The following is a 19,742-nucleotide window of genomic DNA, read 5'->3' as shown; positions in this document are numbered from 1 at the left end:
CTGCTGATGAACTTGTCAGGTTCATCGTGCAGCATGCTTGGAAGGCTCCTGATACTTTCGAAGCTATTCCCCGGAGGCCAGGTAAGATCTTGTCCCCTTCTGCTTTAGATCCCCATTGGTCCAAAGGTCTTCTTGTGGATTCTTTGGTGGTGGCGGCTGCAACAAAAAAGGATCTGGCAGAAGAAGAAAGCCAGACTCTCCATCCACCTAACAGAGAGTCCCGGGCCCTGGACAGTATATGGAAGAGCGCACCTTTGCCTCAGTGACCTTTGCTATCAGGTCCCTGAATTATATGGCACATTTTACCAGGCTTCAAAGGGATCTGGTTTCTCAGCTCTCTTAAACCTTGGCTGGTGCCGTGTTTGAGGTCTGTGACAGTGGCCTCTCAGCTGACCACCATTGAGTCTATATCTAACTCCTCTATGTGACTTTCATCTCATGCATCAGAAGGAGCAGCTAGAGCGGCGGGTTCAGCTGCGGTCTTGAGATGACATGCCTGGATGTGCTTGTGCAACTTCGCAGAACCTTTTAAGTCTTCTTTTCTTAATGCCCCCATTGAGCCCTCTTCGTCGTTTGGGCCCAAAGTTAAAAGCACACTGGCCCGATGTGAACAGGACAGTAAGAGCCTTTCTGCTGTAGGTGTCCGTTATTCTTCCCCTCAGCGTGCTTTCTCCTGAAACCAAAAGAGTGGGAAGATATGGTTCAAGAAATCTCAGGGTCCTTTCCGTGACACACAGGCAGAGGGGGAAACTCACAGGGAAGACCTTCCTTTTGGGGCAGAGGGGGACTGCGTAACCAGGGTTCCAGGGATTTTTTTCCCTGGTCAGTCCTACCAGCGCTCCTGAAGAGCGGCCCAACTCCTTTCCTCTGGAGGTGGTTGGGGGATATTTCTCCTTGTACCCTTCTGCCTGGCTAACCATCACCACCGATTCTTGGGTACAAAGGATCATAACCAGAGGTTATCATATCCCCTTTGATCTTTGTCCTGTCCCTTCAAAAAGTCTTCCCAATGTTTCACCCAGTCAAATGGAAGAAGCAGCACTAGAGATAGAAAAGCTGCTAAATAAGAGTCATCCAAATAGTCCCTCCAGACCAGATAGGATCAGGATTCTACTCAAGACTATTTTTGGTGCCAAAGAAAACCGGGGACTGGAGACCAATTTTGGATATCAGTGTATTGAACAAGTTTGTGAGAGTACAAAAATTCCGGATGGTCACAATGCAGTCTATTCTCCCGCTTTTGGAAAGACAATTGGATGTGCTGTATAGATCTTCAAGATGCGTACTACCACATAAAGGTCGACAGGCCATCAAGAAGATTTCTGCTCTTCCGTGCGGGAGCCAGTCACTACCAGTTCAGAGTACTGCCCTTTGGACTCTCTACAGCCCCCAGAGTGTTCACAAAGTGCATGGCAGTTGTCACAGCTCACTTGTGACTTCAAGGATTCCATGCGTTTCCATACCTAGACAACTGGCTCATTTCCATACCTAGACAACTGGCTCATTTCCACCCCCACCAGACATCTACTGGAAAAAGCCCTGGCATACTCTCTCCTCACTGCTCAAAGGCTAGGCATAACCATAAACTGGCAGAAACCCAATCTCACCCCATCTCAGTCGACAGAATTCATAGGGGTTGTCTTGGACACAAAAAATTGCAGAGCTGCTATTCCAGAGCACAGAATTTTAAGGATAAAGCAACAACTAATTCCAATCCTTTCAAAGGAAAAATCCAAGGGTCACTTGGTTCTACAGCTGTTGGGTTCCATGGCAGCCTCCATCACCATTGTTCCCTTGGCCAGGTTTCACATGAGGCTTCTACAATGACTACTGGTCACCCAGTGGTATCCTCTTTCAGCCATCATTTGAGTAAACCCACAGGTGCGAACAGGATTTAAACTGGTGGATGACACACAATCTCTCACAATGGTCTTGCCCCTTCTCCCCCCAGCAACCCAAGGCCACAGTGACCACGGATGCCTCCCTGATGGGGTGGGGGGGGCTATGTCAGGGGCACAGTCCAAGGCACTTGGTCCCAACTGGAGGCCCATCTGCATATAAATGCTCTTGAGCTGAGGGCGGTGCTTCTGGTGTCGCAAGCATTCCATCCTCTGCTGCCATCTGGGACAATTGTGATTCAGTCAGACAACATGGCGGTGGTCTGGTACATCAACAAGCAAGGTGGAACCAAATCTTACCCCCTTTGTCGAAAGGCCATGAGGATATGGCAATGGGTGATTGCTACCAACCGTTTTCTTATAGCAACACACATTCCCGGGAGTTCCAACGTGATAGCAGACAGACGCAGCAGGTGCATTCTTCAACCTCACAAGTGGTCCCTGAATCCCTTGGTAGCGGCGGAGATCTTCCACCGCTGGGGGCGTCCTTCCTGCGACCTGTTTGCATCCCTGACCAACTACAAATGCAGCAACTACTTCACCCTGATTCCCCTTCCGGGACAGTCACCCAGGGATGGCTCTAGTCTACGATTGGCCCTCAGGTCTTCTCTACGCATGTCCACCCTTTCCCCTCATTCCCCAGTTTCTGAAGAAAGCTCCGTGGTTGAAGAGCAGGGTGATCCTCATAGCCCCGACAGATTTGGTTCCCCTTCCTTTGGGCCTCACCTACTAGATCGACCATGGATTTTCCATCCAGCTCCGGAGTTGATCTCACACCCACAGAACCCGATTCATCCCAGCCTGAAGCTAACTGCTTGGCTACTCCAATTCTCTTGATTTGCCAGGCAGAATAATCTTTCTTTACCAGTACTTGATATTCTCATTGCTTCTCATAACTCTTACACTAGAATTACTTATCTGAGCAAGTGGAAAAGATTTACACGTTGGCTGAAAGATAAACAAGTAGACCTCTTTTCAGCACCAGTGTTGATAATGCCAGACTATCTGGCTGACCTATTTCAATCGGGTCTGTCGGCCTCTACCATAAGAGTTAATTTGGCTGCAATTTATAATTTTCACGAGTGTGTCCAAGATTCCTCTCATGTCCCATAAATTGTGCAAGACCTTCATAAAAGGTGTGAATCATCTGAAGCCACCTTTTAGAGAACCTATTCAACCATGGGATTTATCATTCGTTCTACAAGCTCTGACAGTGGCACCTTTCAAACCAGCCTCTTATTGCGACCAAGTATTTGTCATGGAAAACTTTGTTTTTGGTTGCTGTTACTTCTGCCAGATGTATTTCTGTATTTTAAGCTTTATGTATCAAGAGTCCATACTTGATGTTTCATAGAGAGTGTCTGAGAACTAATCCGTCATTTCTGCCTCAAGTGATCTCTGAAATGTCCATTAATCAAGCCATTGAGTTGCCAGTTTTCTTTCCCAATCATTCAAATAGAGGAGAGTATTGCCTATATACCCTTTTTACTTAAAAAGGGCTAAACTCCTTCGTAAATCTGACCAGTTACTTTTGGCTTTTTCTTTTTACCTTCATCAATCATTACAAATTGGATTTGGCCTCCAGGGGAAGAGCATCTTTCGGTGCTATGGTGCTCAGGAATGTTCTTCCATGAGAGCCTCCCAGGAATAGAGGTAGCTGGGGACTCTGTCCCATGTGCAAGGAATGAACGAGGATTAACAATATCAGATAAAGAAGTTATGTCTTACCATAACGTTCCATCTGTATTGTTGATCCTCATTCAGTCATTATGACCCTCCCTCCTACCCCCTCCTGTGGTTTCTAGTGGATCACACCATCCAGTTCTCTTGGGTTATTTGACCAGAGGTAGCCTCTACCTTCTTTAACTTGCAAACTCAATCTGGGGTAGCAGGGAGAAGGGGGATTGTGGGTAAGAGTTTAGCTTGAGAGTTTGAAGCTGATGCGAGCTTGGAAAATGGCCGGCTCTGTTCCGAGCTCTGAACCGATACCCATGCATAATGACTGACCGAGGATCAACAATACAGATGGAACGTTGTGGTAAGACATCATTTCTTTTTTTCTTCATATTGTAGGAGTTTCACTTAGTACATAAAAGTGTATTATAATTTTGGTCAGTTCACTGTTTCGTATAGCATCATCATTTATTTGCTGAATCATAATTTATTAGGTTTACTGGTGTATTACCATGATCAGAATAGACCATTTGCAGGTACATCCTGGGTGAACAGATTGACAAAAATGTAAAAAGAACTAATATGGCGTGATCACAAAAAGTAGCGAGTCCTGCAGACAATTGAAACCATGACCTAATGTTGTTAACAGAGTAGAAAAACGAATGTGGATTAATTGTAGTAGTAAGTATGGGAGGAAAGCAGCAGATGGGCACAGAGGGTTGAAGTAGAAGTCATGTAGATGAGGGGAAGTTAGGTGATGTGTCCAGTGAGAAGTACTTGCAGTCAGATTTTTGATACAGTTGTGCTCTGAAAGTGGGGAAAGCGGAGATTTATGTTGTGAGGATTCAGAGTTTGGGTGCAAGAATGGAGGAGTGGTTGGTGCACTGCAATTTGGTTTGCAGATCTGGAGTGTGCAAGTTTAATTGAAAGTTTGCAAAGGTTGTAGGGGAGGTTTATTATGGAGTTTGGCAGCAAGAAGGCATGAAGGCATCTGCTTTAACGTAGCTTGAAATGAAAATACCTTGTGGTGCATCTGAACTCTGTAGGAGGCTGGGAGACATTTGACATTTTTGAATGGGTGGTACAGTGGTGTTCCTGAAGGGGAGGATTGGAAATTCAGGTTTTGTTTTCAGTGTCCTGTAGAGGAATACATTTTTTAGAGGCTGTGGATATGATGGAGGAGCCAGTGTTGAGTTTGTTCAAGGAGTACTTTTGCACCTATTACTTCTGTAGCTTGTTTAGAGAGAGACTGACATTTTTCCATGACTAGAATAAAAGAATTTCATTTTTCCCCTTGTGTTTTCATTCTAAGGTTATGGAAGTTGGTGACTGGTCCAGCCATAAATCTAGATATTTAAACAAGGTTGTTTCTGTTGGGCTGCTATTGAAATCTGCAATGTTGAAATGTTTGGGATTGTTTTCAGCTTTTGTGGGGTTTGGCTTATAGTTGACTAGCTAAGAATTGAGAAGTGGAGGTTGCATTGAAGCTGGTGTTGAGTAGTTCAGTGTGAGGAGTAGACTGAAGGATAACCTGTTATCTGTGTAAAGAGTGATATGAAGGTTAGGGAGGTTAGTGGGTAGCTGGTTAATAAAGACTGAAAATATTAATGAGTTGAGAATTGAGCCTTGGGATACAGCTTTGGTAAGGGGGACTGTTTTTGTTATTAGATCACCGTTGCATTTTTTTTTAGTTCTGTGCCTTCTGCCAGCAGGCATGTTGCCCATCTGTCCTGTTCCCTCCCTTTGTGACATAAGACATGTACACAAGCAAGTTTACTGATATAACAGGAAGTATATTCCAAAACTAACATGCAACAGTTTATGGAGCAGACATCTCTGTGTCCGACTATGATTAATGCTTCCTCCTGGTCTGGGATGGCTTTGGAACTCAGGAAAAGATAGGTTTGCCACTAGGGAAACTCTTATTTTCTTATTCTTCTAGATTGTGTTTGGGTTATTTTGTTTAGTACGACTGTGGGAGATGGGTACCTTACACTTCCACATCACTTGCGTTTGCTGCCTTGAAACAGAACACTACATCCAGGCCTGCAACCCCTGTAAGGGTTTTTCACCTAAGAGCTGTCAAGGGGAAGAACTTTTAATATCTGAGGTCATATAGGTTAGTTTCTGTTTTGAAAAGTTTTGTAATGTCTGCATGGGGTAATAGTATCACTGAACACTGTAAAGAAACCTAAAGGACATAACTTGTGTCTCGTGTAGAAATGAGTTATGGAAATTATCTACTCTGTCTTCCTGCTATACTTGCTGTTAAACACCTCTATTACATTTATCTATTAATGTAGCCTGCGAATGTTGGCAAATACACTCTTTGGTTAACTATCTTATATGTACTATACATCTGTAAGAAGTTTAAAGATTGTGTACTCTATATATTGTTTAATGAACCTTTTGGTTAACATGTCTTTCTCTTAATGATTTTTACTGCTCTGGAGCTCTTCTCCCTGGACCTCCACTGAAACTGGACATATATCCAGTTTGACTCTCGCGGTTAACAAATGTGTAAAATAAATATAACTGGAAAGAATATAGGTAGTGTTGCATGGTTCTTGAACAGGACTGCGAAGGTGGAGATTTTCAGTTTATCATGAAAGGATCATCATTGACTACAAGTCTTCTTTATTTTTGGGAATATGTGGAAAGCTGTGCATAGCAGGCTGTAGGTATATGTAATATTAAACTCTAGCGTTTTGGTATTGTAAACCAGAGAAATTACTTCCCAAGATGGAAAAAATTATTCCATGAGACCATAGTATTATGGTGAAAGATGGTTAAATCAACTGTACTTGGAGTCTGAGACTGTGGAGCAGGCTTATTGAACAATACTCAAGGGAAGTGGAAGTCTTACATGGATCTGTTTTGACCTCATTTTACGTTTTTGTGAGTGTTTTACGGTTACTATACTTTATCTACACTTACAATATTTAAAACCGGAAAACATGATCATGCTTACAGATTGTATGAATTTTAAAAATGTGGCTAAACTCTGCTCTTTCTGCAGTAAAGTGCAGACTGTCCTGTTAAAATTCTTTTCATTTTAAGGCCATCATTGGAGTTTGCTGGCACTTTTATTTATGGTTCCCAAGTAAGAGCAGCTTGGGATGACATGATTGACGGACCTCGATGCTTTGCTAGAGATGGCCTGCATCTGTCACCCCTGGGATGGTCTTCGTGTTTCACTGTTGAAGTCATTACATTTGGGTAATCCTGCTGGCAGGTTGCCCTCAGCTCAGCCTGAATTCCAAAGTCTTGGGTCTTGCGACGGTTGTGGTCGCCCCTTCCCTGCCGTCAGGGGTATAAAAGAAGCAGCCAACGCCATTTTCTTCAGTCTGTCTTGCCGCGTGTTGCCCAAAGCAGAAGCAGTTTGCAAGTGCCGGTCGGCCAACTCCTGAGATTTTCGTGTTTGAGTTTCAGATCCGAAGTCTTCATTAAAGCTAAGTACCCCGTTGGGGAAGCTTTTTTCTTGCTCCTGACCGATGTCAGAAACAGTTAATTGTATTTCTTGTGGAAAGCAAATGCCTCAAAAGAATTTTCATTCTTACTATATTCCTTGCTTAGGCCCTGATCACAACGTTACTGGTTGTCTGTTTTATGCTAGATTTAACCAACGCACTAGTAAGCGTCAGTATAATTTTACTTCAAACTTTTTTAGACGCCGGTTTAATTATCCTGAAATGTCGGATAGCCATCCAACTACTGGAGTTTACGAAAAATGCAAAGAAAAGGATAGAGAAAAACAACAGATGCCCAAAACCGATGACTAAGCTTCTCCTAAGCCAGTCGCCGGTTCTCAGTGAGGCACTTTCGCAGCCCCTGATGCCCGCTACTTTAGAGTCGCAGACCGTTACCGACTCCCACGTGGAGTCAGCCATGCCGCTGGATACTCAAGGTATTGGAGCCTCGGACGCTAATCTCTCAGATGGGTCCGGAGCCACTGAGCAGGTACCGGCGTCTGAGGGTGTATTCAGACCTAAACATCTTCACATTAAAACGACTTCAGCTTCAAAGACAAGGACTAAAGCACCTTCTAAAGCAAGGACACCAACTCAAGAGCCACGTGGACAGGCCTCTATGCCCAAAAAACAGATGCTCAAAATGACCGAAGACTTAATTACCTTGATCAGGGGTTCCCATCCCTCTCCTGATAAGAGGCCTAGGCAAGACACTGACTATGAATCTTCAGATCAGGTTTCTATTTCTTCTTATCAGGAATATTCTCTTCACCCCCCATGACTATTCTGATGCTGAAGAATCTAGACCTTAAGCATCTCCTCCTGAGGACTATTCCTTTGGAGAAACCTTGCATACCATGAGGGAGCATTTCCACTGGGAGAGCCAAGATTTTTCAGAATCTAAAAAGAGGGTCAGGGATTTTCTTTTCCACCTCCGCACAGACCTCTAGCCATTCCACCTGTTAGACATTGTAGATGATGTGTTTTCGGAGTCTAGTCTGACCCCTGACTCCTTACCCCCAGCTCCTGTTAAGCCTGACAAGATATTACAGGGTTCCTGACTCACACAAATTTCTTTTTGAAAACCCTGCTGGTGACCCAGAAACTATTTCACAGGGTCCAAAGGGAGTTGAGGCTTTCACTGCAAAAAAACCCACTCTCCACTGACAGAGATTCAAGGGCACTGGATAGATGGGGAAAAAAGATTTACAGATCTGCAACTTTGGCTATAAGGGCCTTAAACTGTCAATTTCATATGCTTAAGTATCAGCAGCATGTCATGGGATTGCTTAAACAGAAAATGTTAAATTCTGAATGTGCAGAAAACAAGGAAATGCAGGATTTATTGTATGCAGCAGAACAAGTTGGAAAACATACTTTGCAATGTGGATTTGATTCTTTGGAGGCCTCCTGCAGGGCATGATTCTGAGTTCTGTAATTAGGAGGCATGCTTGGTTAAAGGAACAAAATCTGCTGTTAAAGTTAAATTACTAGGTGCACCTTTACAGCATGATACTTTGTTTGGTGTTAAGGCAGAAGAGGTGTAAAAGAAAATGGAGGAAAAAGCTAAATCTATGCAAACTGTCAAAAGATTTATTTACAAGTACAGCCACCTAGGTTTAGTAGACACTGGCTTACAAAAAATTGGTCCTTTCCTATGACGACAGACCTCAAAGGGGCAGATCCAGATGCCCTAGGGGCAGATCCCAGGCGCAAGGTTCTTATAGGCCCAAGCAATGGGGTGCTTCTACCTCCAAAGCTGGAGAAGATAGATCACAGGCATACAGAAAACAGTCCCAGTGACTTCTCCCTGCCTGCACCAAGCACTTATCTTCTGGCAGCACCCTTAGGGGGAAAATTAACACTTTTTGCTCTAAATTGGCACATCATAACCCAGGACAAGTGGGTTCTAAACATAGTGTCACAAAGCTACAGTTCCATTTCCATACTCTGCCAAAAGCAAATGGCTGGCCAGATCTGCCAAAAAATCAATGGGCAGAGGCACAAAAACAAGTCTCATCCCTCATGGACATGGGGGCCATTCAACAAGTGCCAGAGCAAGAGCAGGGACAAGGATTTTACTCGACTGTTCTTGGTGCCCAGAAAGGACAAGGCCTGGAGGCCAATACTGGGCCTATCTATACAGAACAGTTTCCTGGATATTCCAAAATTCAAAATGTTGACTTTGCAGCAGCTTCGGCCCATGCTGGGCAAGAATGCTTGGCTTTTTTGACTTTAGACCTAAAAGAGGCATACCTGCATGTTCCAATCAGACAGTCATGCAGAAGATACCGAAAATTCAAGGCTGGTTCAATGCATTACCAATTCTCTGCACTGCCCTTTGGCTTATCTACTGTGCCCAGGGTCTTTACAAAGTGCCTGGCACCAGTAATTGCATTCTGCAGACAAAGTGGTATACATATATATCCTTAATTGGGCGACTGTCTCATTCAAGCAGAGAACAAGGGCATTCTTCAACATCTGGCATTTGTGAAAAGACTTCTAACATGCCTAGGGTACACAGTCAACAAAAAGAAATCAAAACTAGTACCTTCACAGGAGATAATATTCCTGGGTGCAAGCTTGAATACATCTGCCCAGATGGCTTATCTCACGCCAGACAAACAAAGGCAACTGACTACCTATTTCAAAATGTTGGCAACAAAGGCCCAGTTATCTGCAAGAAAAGTTCTGCAGGCTTTGGGCTTCATTGCATCCTTCATCCTACTAATTCCATATGCAAGACTGCATATGAGGAAACTTCAATGGTACCTAAAAAGTGTTTGGACTCAACATTGCCACAGCCTGGAAACAGTCATTACTCTCATTCCCTGCCTGCAACAGGAGTTTCGATGGTGGGCAAAGGCTTGTCACCAGAACTAGGGACAGCCATTCACATTGCCTCCAGCCAGGCAGACACTAACAACGGATGCATCAGACTATGCCTGGGGAGCCCACATGGCAGGAAGATGCTTTCAAGGCACATGGTCCTCAAACCAAATGCATCTACATATCCATCAGAAAGAGATGTTAGCGGGGCGTGGCCAAGGATGAACACAGGATAGCAGCAGATTTCTTCAGCTCCACCAATTTCATTACATTGACAGGAATTAATTACTTAAATTAATTTTTGAAGTAATTTTCTTTCTAAATAAGTTTGTTTTATATAGTTCTTGAACTATATCTAAAAAAGAAAGGAAATCTTAATAATATTCCTGTCAGAAATTACTTTGGAAATTTTCCTGTCAGTTTATCAGTCTGAAATGAGTTCCAGTAAGACAAATTCTCAAGACTCCAGCATCAAGAAAGAACTTCAGTCTCTGATAATTATAGTCCAGCAACTTACTGCTAAGATGGATAAAATGGATACTAAAATAGACACTGTCATAGAAAAAACTACAAAACAAATAGACTTGTTACATATGGACCTGCAACAACAGAAGATCCAGATGACAGGCATAGAAGAAGCTGTGAATGACATGGAGAATAGAATACAAGAAGAGGAAATCAACATTGAGTTTCTGCTGAAACAAAATACACATTTACAAACAAAGCTGGATGACCTGGAAAATAGATCTAGGCTAATAATATTAGGATTTTTGGACTGCCAGAAAATATTGAAGGTAACAATATTACTTCTTTTTTAACAACATGGCTCCCTAAAACTTTAGATTTACCAGAAGCACTCTCTTTTGGTATCAAAAGAGCACATAGATCTATAGCTAATACTAACTCTAACAAAAACTATCCTAGATCAGTTATAGTTAGATTTCTATCATCTTTTGATAGAGATGGTTCTTAAATCTGCTTGGGCTAAAGCTCCTGTTAAGATTAATGAAACTGTGCGTTTTGACAATGACTATTCTTCCATGGTATTAGCTAAAAGAAAAGTTTTTCTGCCACTAATAAGGGAGCTTAAAAAAGCACAGTTTAAAACATACCTTCTGTTTCCTGCCAAGCTTAAAATCTTCCTTCCTGATGGTCCTAAAATTTTCAATGACTTAGACTCTGCTTTACTGTTTATCAAAAAAATAAGATTTTGGAAAAAATAGAAGAAATGGAATGGGCTAGTCCTTCGTTAAAGAGACTGGCAACTGAAACTTCGTGGAAGACTTCAGAGAAGAAGAAGAGACTAAAAACAAATGATTTGTACTATTTTTTTTTCTCTCTCATCATTTTATTTTATTATTAATCTTTTTAAATATAGTTCCTGCATTTCCAAGAAGCAACAAATATTTTGAAAAATAATTAATCAAAGTTATTCTCTGTGTGCAAAGAAATGTTTTGTTTCATAACTAGTCAAAATATCTGGAGATTTAATGGCAAGCTGTGATTTAACTTGTTTCTCTTTCTGAAGAGGAAAAATAAGGTCAGTAATTTGATACATTTTTTTTCCCTTAAAAGTTTATATGTTCTTCAAATGCTATTCCTAATTATACTTTCTTGATTACACTGCTTATGCTTGTTTGTAAATAATCTGTCATGCTTTAACTAATAATAATTAGAACTAAATAATAGTAAATAATATGTTTTATTTTTAACTCTATTAATATAAACGGTAAGTAACATTCTATTGTATATACTTCTTATAGCTTTCTCTTACATTTTTTTTTATTTATGCCTTACACCCTTTTACTTTCTACTCTCTTTTCTTTTCTTTATTAATATATAGAAATGCTTTTGATCATATAGACACAGTAATTAATAAGATTTGCATAGGAGTTGAGTTGGGACAAAAATGTTGAGTTTTGTTACTTATTAATAATTTTGGGCTTGATTTCACTTACATAGAGTCTGTAATAACCTGTAGAATACATTGTGAAGGTTTTGTCATGTTTAGATGCATTTACACTGCTAAATGAATGTTTGTCACTAGTTTTTAATAAGTTTCCCGCCAAAATGTTGAGAGACAATCTGGGATGTGGGCTGTCTCATGCACAGTGTCCATGAGCTACTTCAAAAGCTTCAACTCTCAGAATTCTCACAGAGAAGCTGAAAGCAGCTGGTCTCACCTTTGACCTAGATAGCACACTGACACATCACAGATACAGGAATAGCAGATTAATAATATGTGTTAAAAACCTATGTCCCAAACATATACATTACTATAACTCATTTAATTCATCTGATTGACAAGCATAAATAATTTTATAACTCTATACTGGAAGAAATTGTCATGTGATATATTTTAAAGCAGTAGTATAGCATGTTTGTAAAATCTGGTTACTAAAATGTGTTTGCTGTGCATTATTTTGTATAAAGCAGACAGATATATTGAAGGGACAGCAATGTAAGATGGTGCTCAAAGATACAACTCAGTGAGATCAGATATATATATATATGTATGTGTGTGTGTGTGTGTGTATGCATGTGTATATATATATATATATATATATATATATATATATGTATATGTGTGTGTATATATATATATATATATATATATATATATATATATATATAGATATATATATGTATATATATAGATATATATATGTATATATGTGTGTGTGTATATATATATATATATATATATATATATATATATATATATATATATATATATATATATGTGTGTGTATATATATATATATGTGTATATATATGTGTGTGTATATATATATATGTATATATATGTGTGTATATATATATATATATATATATATATATATATATGTGTGTATATATATATATGTGTATATATATATATATATATATGTGTGTGTATATATATATATATATATATATATATATGTGTGTGTATATATATATATATATATATATATATATGTGTGTGTGTATATGTTGATATGTATATAAATGTTTGAGAATCTGCTTAACTATGAAGTATGATTTATAACAATTTCTTTGAATACAATATTTCATTCTATTGGCAATAATGAGTTTGAGTAAATGCTCATATACAAGCAATTCAAGGTTTTTTTTGGAAGCTGTTTAACTGTATTTACATGACAGAAAATAGATGCATCCTAATATATGTAATGTCTGAATCATATTAGCCAAAGTTTTTGATTTAAATGAATGTTAGAACTTATTTTTCTCTCCTCTTGATTTCTAACATCAAGATTATTTGAATGCTATTTGAATACAAGTGTTTTATATTACACGGATGTATATAGTAGTATGAACAGTTTAAAAAAAAAAAAAAGTTTATTTTAGTTTATATGATGCTGTTTTACCAAATGTGTAGTCTTGTCTTGCTAGGTAATTGAATTGAAAACTGTTAACTTCAGTTAAATACAACTAGTATTAAATTGTTAAGGTGGTAGCTGACGTACTGCTGCTTAGGGTAGGGGGTTAACTTGAGTGGTAAATACTACTTTAAGTTGGAGTTTACAACTCCAGGCTGGATGCAAGGTTTAATCCTTACATTATTTTCACTTGTTCATTGTTATTTGTATATAGTTTTGACATCCACAATATATTTTGTACATTCATTGTCACTACAAACAAAATTGAATCCTATACGAAATCCCATAAGAGATTCAATAAATAGAGCTATATTTAAAGGTACACCTAAAGGAGGAGATGTAACATTACTTATCTTGTTGTTTGTTATTTTGATCATAAGATTCTTAAGTTTTAAAAATGCCAAATGACATCTTTAAAAGGAATTTCTTTAAACATTAATGGATTGAATAATCCATGTAAAAGGGCAAGCCTAATAAGATACATTAATTTACATAAGGCCAACTTAGTCTTCCTACAAGAAACCCATCAATTGAAAAAATATATTGATAAACTAGCCACAAACAAATATACAGTATTGGTTAGTTCAGAGCACACTCAGAAAAAAAGAGGAGTGGCTATTTTATGGAATAAAAGTATGCCCATTCCTAAAACCATTAAGTCTTATCAGGATGACAAAGGAATGTTTTGTATGGTTACAATACAAATTAATGGAAAGACTTGCACTTTAATGTATATTGGATACCTGGAATTGGTATTAATACAGTGAAACATCATCTTGATAAGATCATATCATTCTCTATAGGAGATATTATTTTAGCTGGTGACTTTAATTGTATACTACATGAAAGTGATACTACCACTATAGGAAAGAGAAGAATTACATCTAATGCAAAACATTTAAAGGATTTTGCTAATTCTTATTTGAATGATATTAATAATCAGATAGATTCAGAATCATTACCATACACCTTTTTTTCTAACAGATACAAAACATATTCAAAAATAGATAGGGTCTTTATTTCTAACCAGATAATAACAGATTTAATTAATTCCAAAATCATTTCATGTCCTATATCTGATCATAATTCAATTGTTTTTGAATTAATGATAAAAAATACTCATAATGTTCAGATCAAAAGGATACCAGCATACTTAACTCAACTAAAAGACTATAAAGAATATATACTTTCAGAAGTAAAACATTTTTTAGACATAAATAACACTCCTGAAGTCTCCATTGTTTATGTTTGGGATGCCTTAAAATCATATCTATATGGACAAAGTATCAGATGGTATAATAATAAAAGGAAATCTTGGGATAAGGAATTGTTAGATATTCAAAGTAAATTAGAGTCTTATAAACATAATAATAAAGAAAATATTATGGACAAGAAAGTTATTGAAGAAATAAACAAACTAAATGAGAAATACAAAGAAATTTTAACTCATAAAGTTAAAATAACTTTAGAGAAATACAAGTTTTGTCTTATTCAATAAGCCCCAAATACTTACATAGACTTAAAAATAAAACAAAAGGTTGAATAAACAAAACCATATCAAAGAAATATTTTCTCTAAGGAAAAGAAGAATGTTTCTAGTATACCAGAAATACTAGATGAATTTAGAAATCACTTTCACAAAATTAACCATAATAATATTAACATGGAACCTAAAGATAAAATAAAGGAGTTTATAACCACAAATATGAATAAAAAGCTTAATAAACAACAGATTAAACTATTGGACAAGAGTATTTCATATACAGAAGTTATTACACAAATAAATAAGCTTAAATCAAACAAAGCACCGGGTAATGATGGTATTATACCAGAGATATATAAAATCCTTTCTAAAAATACATAGTCATTAATACATAAGGTTTTTATTTTGGGCCAAACTGAGTTAATAACCCCCCCCATCTTGGCAATATACATTTATTTCGCCAATTTTAAAACCTAATAAAGATCCAACTAGATGTTCTTCATATCGACCATCTCATTACTTAATGTTGATTATAAAATGTTTATGAATATCTTTGCTGATAGATTGAAGACAATCATTCCCGGCATTATAGATATAGATCAGACAGGCTTCATTGTAAATAGAAATACTTTTGATAATATAAGAAGAACTTTAACATTAATAGATTTTGCAAATAGGAAAAAGAAAGATTTAACACTTATTAGTCTTGATATAAGTTCAGCATTTGATTCAGTAAGTTGGGACTATCAGTTTACCTTAATGAAGTGCACAAACTTCTCGGATGCATTTGTAAATCTAATTGAACATTTATACAAAGGAACGTTGGCTTATATTAAGGTAGGAACATATGTTTCACAGAAAATACCCATTCTTAAAGGTACAGAACAAGGATGTCCACTTTCTCCACTATTATTCACTTTAGTAATGGAGCCTTGGGCTAATTTGATCAGAAACAGTACTGACATAGAGGGTTTTGAAATAGATGAAAATACAACATCCAAAATTCAACTTTTTGCAGATGATGTTCTAATTACATCAGCAGGATCTAATTCTTCTATACAGTCTCTATTTGATAACATGATGAATTTTAAAAGTATTTCTGGTTTAATATTCAATGAAGAAAAAACTAAAATAATACCTATATATACACGAAAAAATATTCTCATTAGTGATTTTACTAAATATGTACCCAATTCAGGTCAGATAACTTATTTAGGTATAATACTATCTAAAGATATTAAATCTATTATATATAATAATTATAATACCTGTTTTCTTAATATACAAAATCTTTTTAATACCTGGAATAATATGATGTTAAGTTGTCAATCTCGCCTTCATTCTTGCTTGATGGGTTCGGAGCCAATCCTCGGCTCCGACTCAGCACTTTGCTAAGCTCGAGAGTCACTTTTACCAGCTCGAGGCAGCCCCATATCCCATGATGCAAGGCGGTAAGTACCCAGATCTCGTTTGCCGCTTCGCTGATGAGGTCCTCCTTTTGCCAGCTCCTGGTAAGTGTTTTATATTAAACTATCTTCGCCCCTTTTTCACTTAAAACTTTATATTTAACGTTTTTAGTTTATATTAAGCCCTTTTCTGACTAAAATTTCCCTTCCTCCTTAATTTTTTTAGTCAGGCCTTCTCCCCTCCCATCCCCCCCCCTTGTCAGGGTGTGTGTGTGTGTGTGAGAGGTTAGTTTCTCTAAGATTTTTGGGATAACTTATTATCTTTGGGACTGTGTTGTGTGTGTGGTTTTTTTTACAACTATGTCCAAAGAAAGGGTCTCAGGCTTTAAGAAGTGTGACTCGTGCTGTCAGAAGATGTCTCTGACAGATGGTCACACTTCTTGCTTATACTGCCTGGGACCTCTCCACCTGCAGGACTCCTGTGCGATTTGTCATTCCTTTAGCCAGAGAGTCCTGCAGGAGAGGAGGAATAAATTGATTTTAAGGGGTCTTCTTAAGCCGGAGGGCTCTCCGGCTAAGTCGGCTCCGAGCAAGACTTCAAAGTCTTCCAAGGCCCAGGCTTCTGTGTCTAAACCTGCGGCCTCGGTTCCGAGACTTTCGGTGCCGATACTAGTTCAGTCACATCGGTGTCGGCTCCGACTGGCTCCGACCACCATGTGGCTCAGGCTTCGGTGTCTGCGCCGACACCGTTACTTTTATGTCTGTATCTGCTCCGGCTGGAGCCGATGCATCGAGACCTTCTGTCTGTGCCGAAAAGTCCTCGGCTCCGACTGTTTCTATGGCTTCGTCGGCTCCGATGGTTTCTTCGAATAAGAGGTCCAGGTCCCCTTCCTTGGAGCCGATACTCTCGGCTCCGGCCTCACCTCTCCTCTCAGAACGGAGCCATCGGAGCCGATCATCTAGGTCATCCAGGCTTTCTGACCATGATTTAGAGAGGGTGGTCAGTAGATTATTGAAATCACAGGCACTGGCCCAGATGCTACATAGTCCGTCTCAACAGACGACTATTAGTCCACACCCTATTGTAGTTCCTCCTTCGACTCTACCTCAGAGTTTGGAGCTGGAGTCTTCGAGAATAGTTTCTGCTATGGCTGAGGGGCAGATACCTCCCCCTTCTGCTCCCTCAGCATCTACTCTTATCTCTTCTTCGAGACCTTCCTTAGAGGGATTCGGTGGTCGGGCTTCCCTGGTCTCCTCCGAGGGGGTGAGTGGCATTGGACCCTTGTCCGACCCCACTCTTCCCCTTGGAGCCTCGGCCTTGGTGAGCTCTGCTCCAACATCTGCCTCGGAGCCTTCCCTTTCGGTGGGCCCTGGAGTTCCGGTTTCTTCGGAACGGGTTCTCTCGGACCTCCCTGGGAGGGGGGCCTTCGAGGTGATGAAGAGTGTGCTGGCCACTGGACTCAGCCAGCAGTCTGTTCCCTTAGCTCCTCCCTCTACGGTGCCTGTCGATATCTCTGCCATCTCTCTTGCTCCCGGACCCAGAGATCCTCCGCCTCAGGTTTCCCCACTGGGAAGAACCCCCTCTTCCGAGGATTCTCCTGATCAGTCAGGAGATCCTCCACGCAAGAGGATTTGTAAGAGGAAACACATAGACTCCCCTGAGTCTATCACTTCAGATACCGACTTAGATGAGTCGGAGGGATCCCCAAGATCCCCCTCTGAGGATGTCTCCTTTTCAGACATCCTAGAACTCCTAAAACAGAGGGGAAACTGGCCCTCCAATAATCCCTCTGAGGATGAGTCGGTATACCTAGAGGCGTTTGGATCTCGGCCCTCCACCTCCTGGGTGTCTCCGCCTTTCGACCCCCTTATGGAGGTTATCGCTCGAAAGGCTTGGGCTGCTCCTGACTCTGTAGAGCCAGTTCCTAGGAGGCCATCTAAATTTATTAGTGCCCCTTCGGATAAGCAATTCCTTACGAAAGGTGTCCCTGCTGATGCCGTGGTGGTGGCGGCTGCCACTAAGAAGGAACTTGCAGATCCTTCTGTACCTGTCCATCCTCCTAATAAGGATTCTAGGACCATGGATAGGTACGGTAAGCGGATGTTCTCTTCAGCGACCTTTTCTATGCGCTCGCTGAACTACTTATGTCACTTCACCAGACTCCAAAGGGACATCCTTAAGGAACTAGGTGAAGTAGTTCAGGATCCCACAGCTGCAGGGGCTCAAGAAAAAATTGCTTCACAGCTAGTAATCCTTAATTCTATTACTAACTCCTCCATGCGACTGATATCATATGCAGCAGATGGAGCGAGTAGGGCCGCAGGTACAGGTGTGGCTTTTAGACGCCAAGCCTGGATGCGGCTCTGTAATTTTGCAGATCCCTTTAAGGCGTCCTTCACAAACTCTCCCTTTGATGGGTCAGCTTTGTTTGGCCCTCAAGTGAAGGATACATTGACCAGGTGTGAGCAGGACGGCAAGACTCTTTCTGCGGTAGGGGTCCATTTTTCCACCCCTTCTAGACCTTACCCTAAAGGACAGAAGGGTGGCAAGATGTGGTTCCGCAAATCCCAAGGAGTCACGCCGGATAAACGTGGTCAGTTTACCCCTAGAGGCAGAGGGGGTAACAATAATAGATGCCGCTCTGGAGGCAGAGGGGGTCCACAGAACCAGGGAAGCAGAGAGCCTCTCTCTGACCATCCCTTTCAGCATCCCTGAGATGTTGCCCGACTGTCCATCCTTGGAGGCAGTCGGGGGAAGGCTATCGCTGTACCCAGAAGCCTGGCGTTCCCTCACTCAAGACAGATGGGTACAGTCGATCATATCCGAGGGTTACAAAATTCCTTTTGAGGAAAGTCCTTTCTCTCGCTCAAATTCCCTTCCAGATGTACCACCCGGTCTAAGGAAGTTGCAGAGTTAGAAGTATTAAAACTTCTACAAAATACAGCCATTCAGCCAGTTACAACAGACCATTCAGAGCCCGGAATCTACTCAAGATTCTTTTTGGTCCCCAAAAAGACGGGAGACTGGAGACCAATATTGGATCTCAGCAGACTCAACAAGTCTGTGAAGAAGACAAGATTTCGAATGGTCACACTTCAGTTAATTCTGCCCTTCCTAGAGAAGGACAACTGGATGTGCTCAATAGATCTTCAGGATGCGTACTATCACATAAAAATTCACAGACGCTCCAGAAGGTTTCTCCGCTTTCGGCTGGGGTCCAGTCATTTCCAATTCAGAGCCCTGCCCTTTGGTCTCACTACAGCCCCCAGAGTGTTCACCAGATGTATGGCAGCGGTCACGGCTCACCTGAGACGTCAAGGATTCCAGGTGTTTCCGTATCTCGATGACTGGCTCCTGTCAGCCACCACCAGGCATCAACTTCTTCAAGCCAGGGATTACACAACAAATCTTTGCACTCAGTTGGGAATTTCGATCAACTACGAAAAATCCTCCTTATTGCCCTGCCAGTCTATTACTTTCATAGGCGCAAACTTAAACACTGTTCGGATGTCAGCAACCCTCACAGACCAAAGAATCTCAGATATACAAAGTCACGTGAGGATCATCCTAGCCAGCAAGAAAGTACAAGCCAGAATGG

The 19,742-nt window shown here is 40.3% G+C and overlaps 1 protein-coding gene across 1 annotated transcript in view; it reads left to right on the top strand.

The window, feature by feature from the left end:
- The window catches only part of MARCHF6 (membrane associated ring-CH-type finger 6), a 2,699,933-nt gene that overhangs the window by 461,325 nt on the left and 2,218,866 nt on the right, over positions 1-19,742 (top strand). Inside the window, exon 5 of the mRNA XM_044064887.1 lies at positions 4,067-4,076. Within this exon, the coding sequence (XP_043920822.1) occupies positions 4,067-4,076 (10 nt within the window). The remainder of the gene's footprint in view (positions 1-4,066; positions 4,077-19,742) is intronic.

This window comes from Protopterus annectens, chromosome 3.part0 (genome assembly GCF_019279795.1).
Source record: "Protopterus annectens isolate FY-2018-M chromosome 3.part0, PAN1.0, whole genome shotgun sequence".
In the NCBI taxonomy this organism is placed as follows: domain Eukaryota; kingdom Metazoa; phylum Chordata; order Ceratodontiformes; family Protopteridae; genus Protopterus; species Protopterus annectens.
Note: the sequence above shows the minus strand (reverse complement) of the source record. Positions and strands in the feature narration are given on the sequence as shown.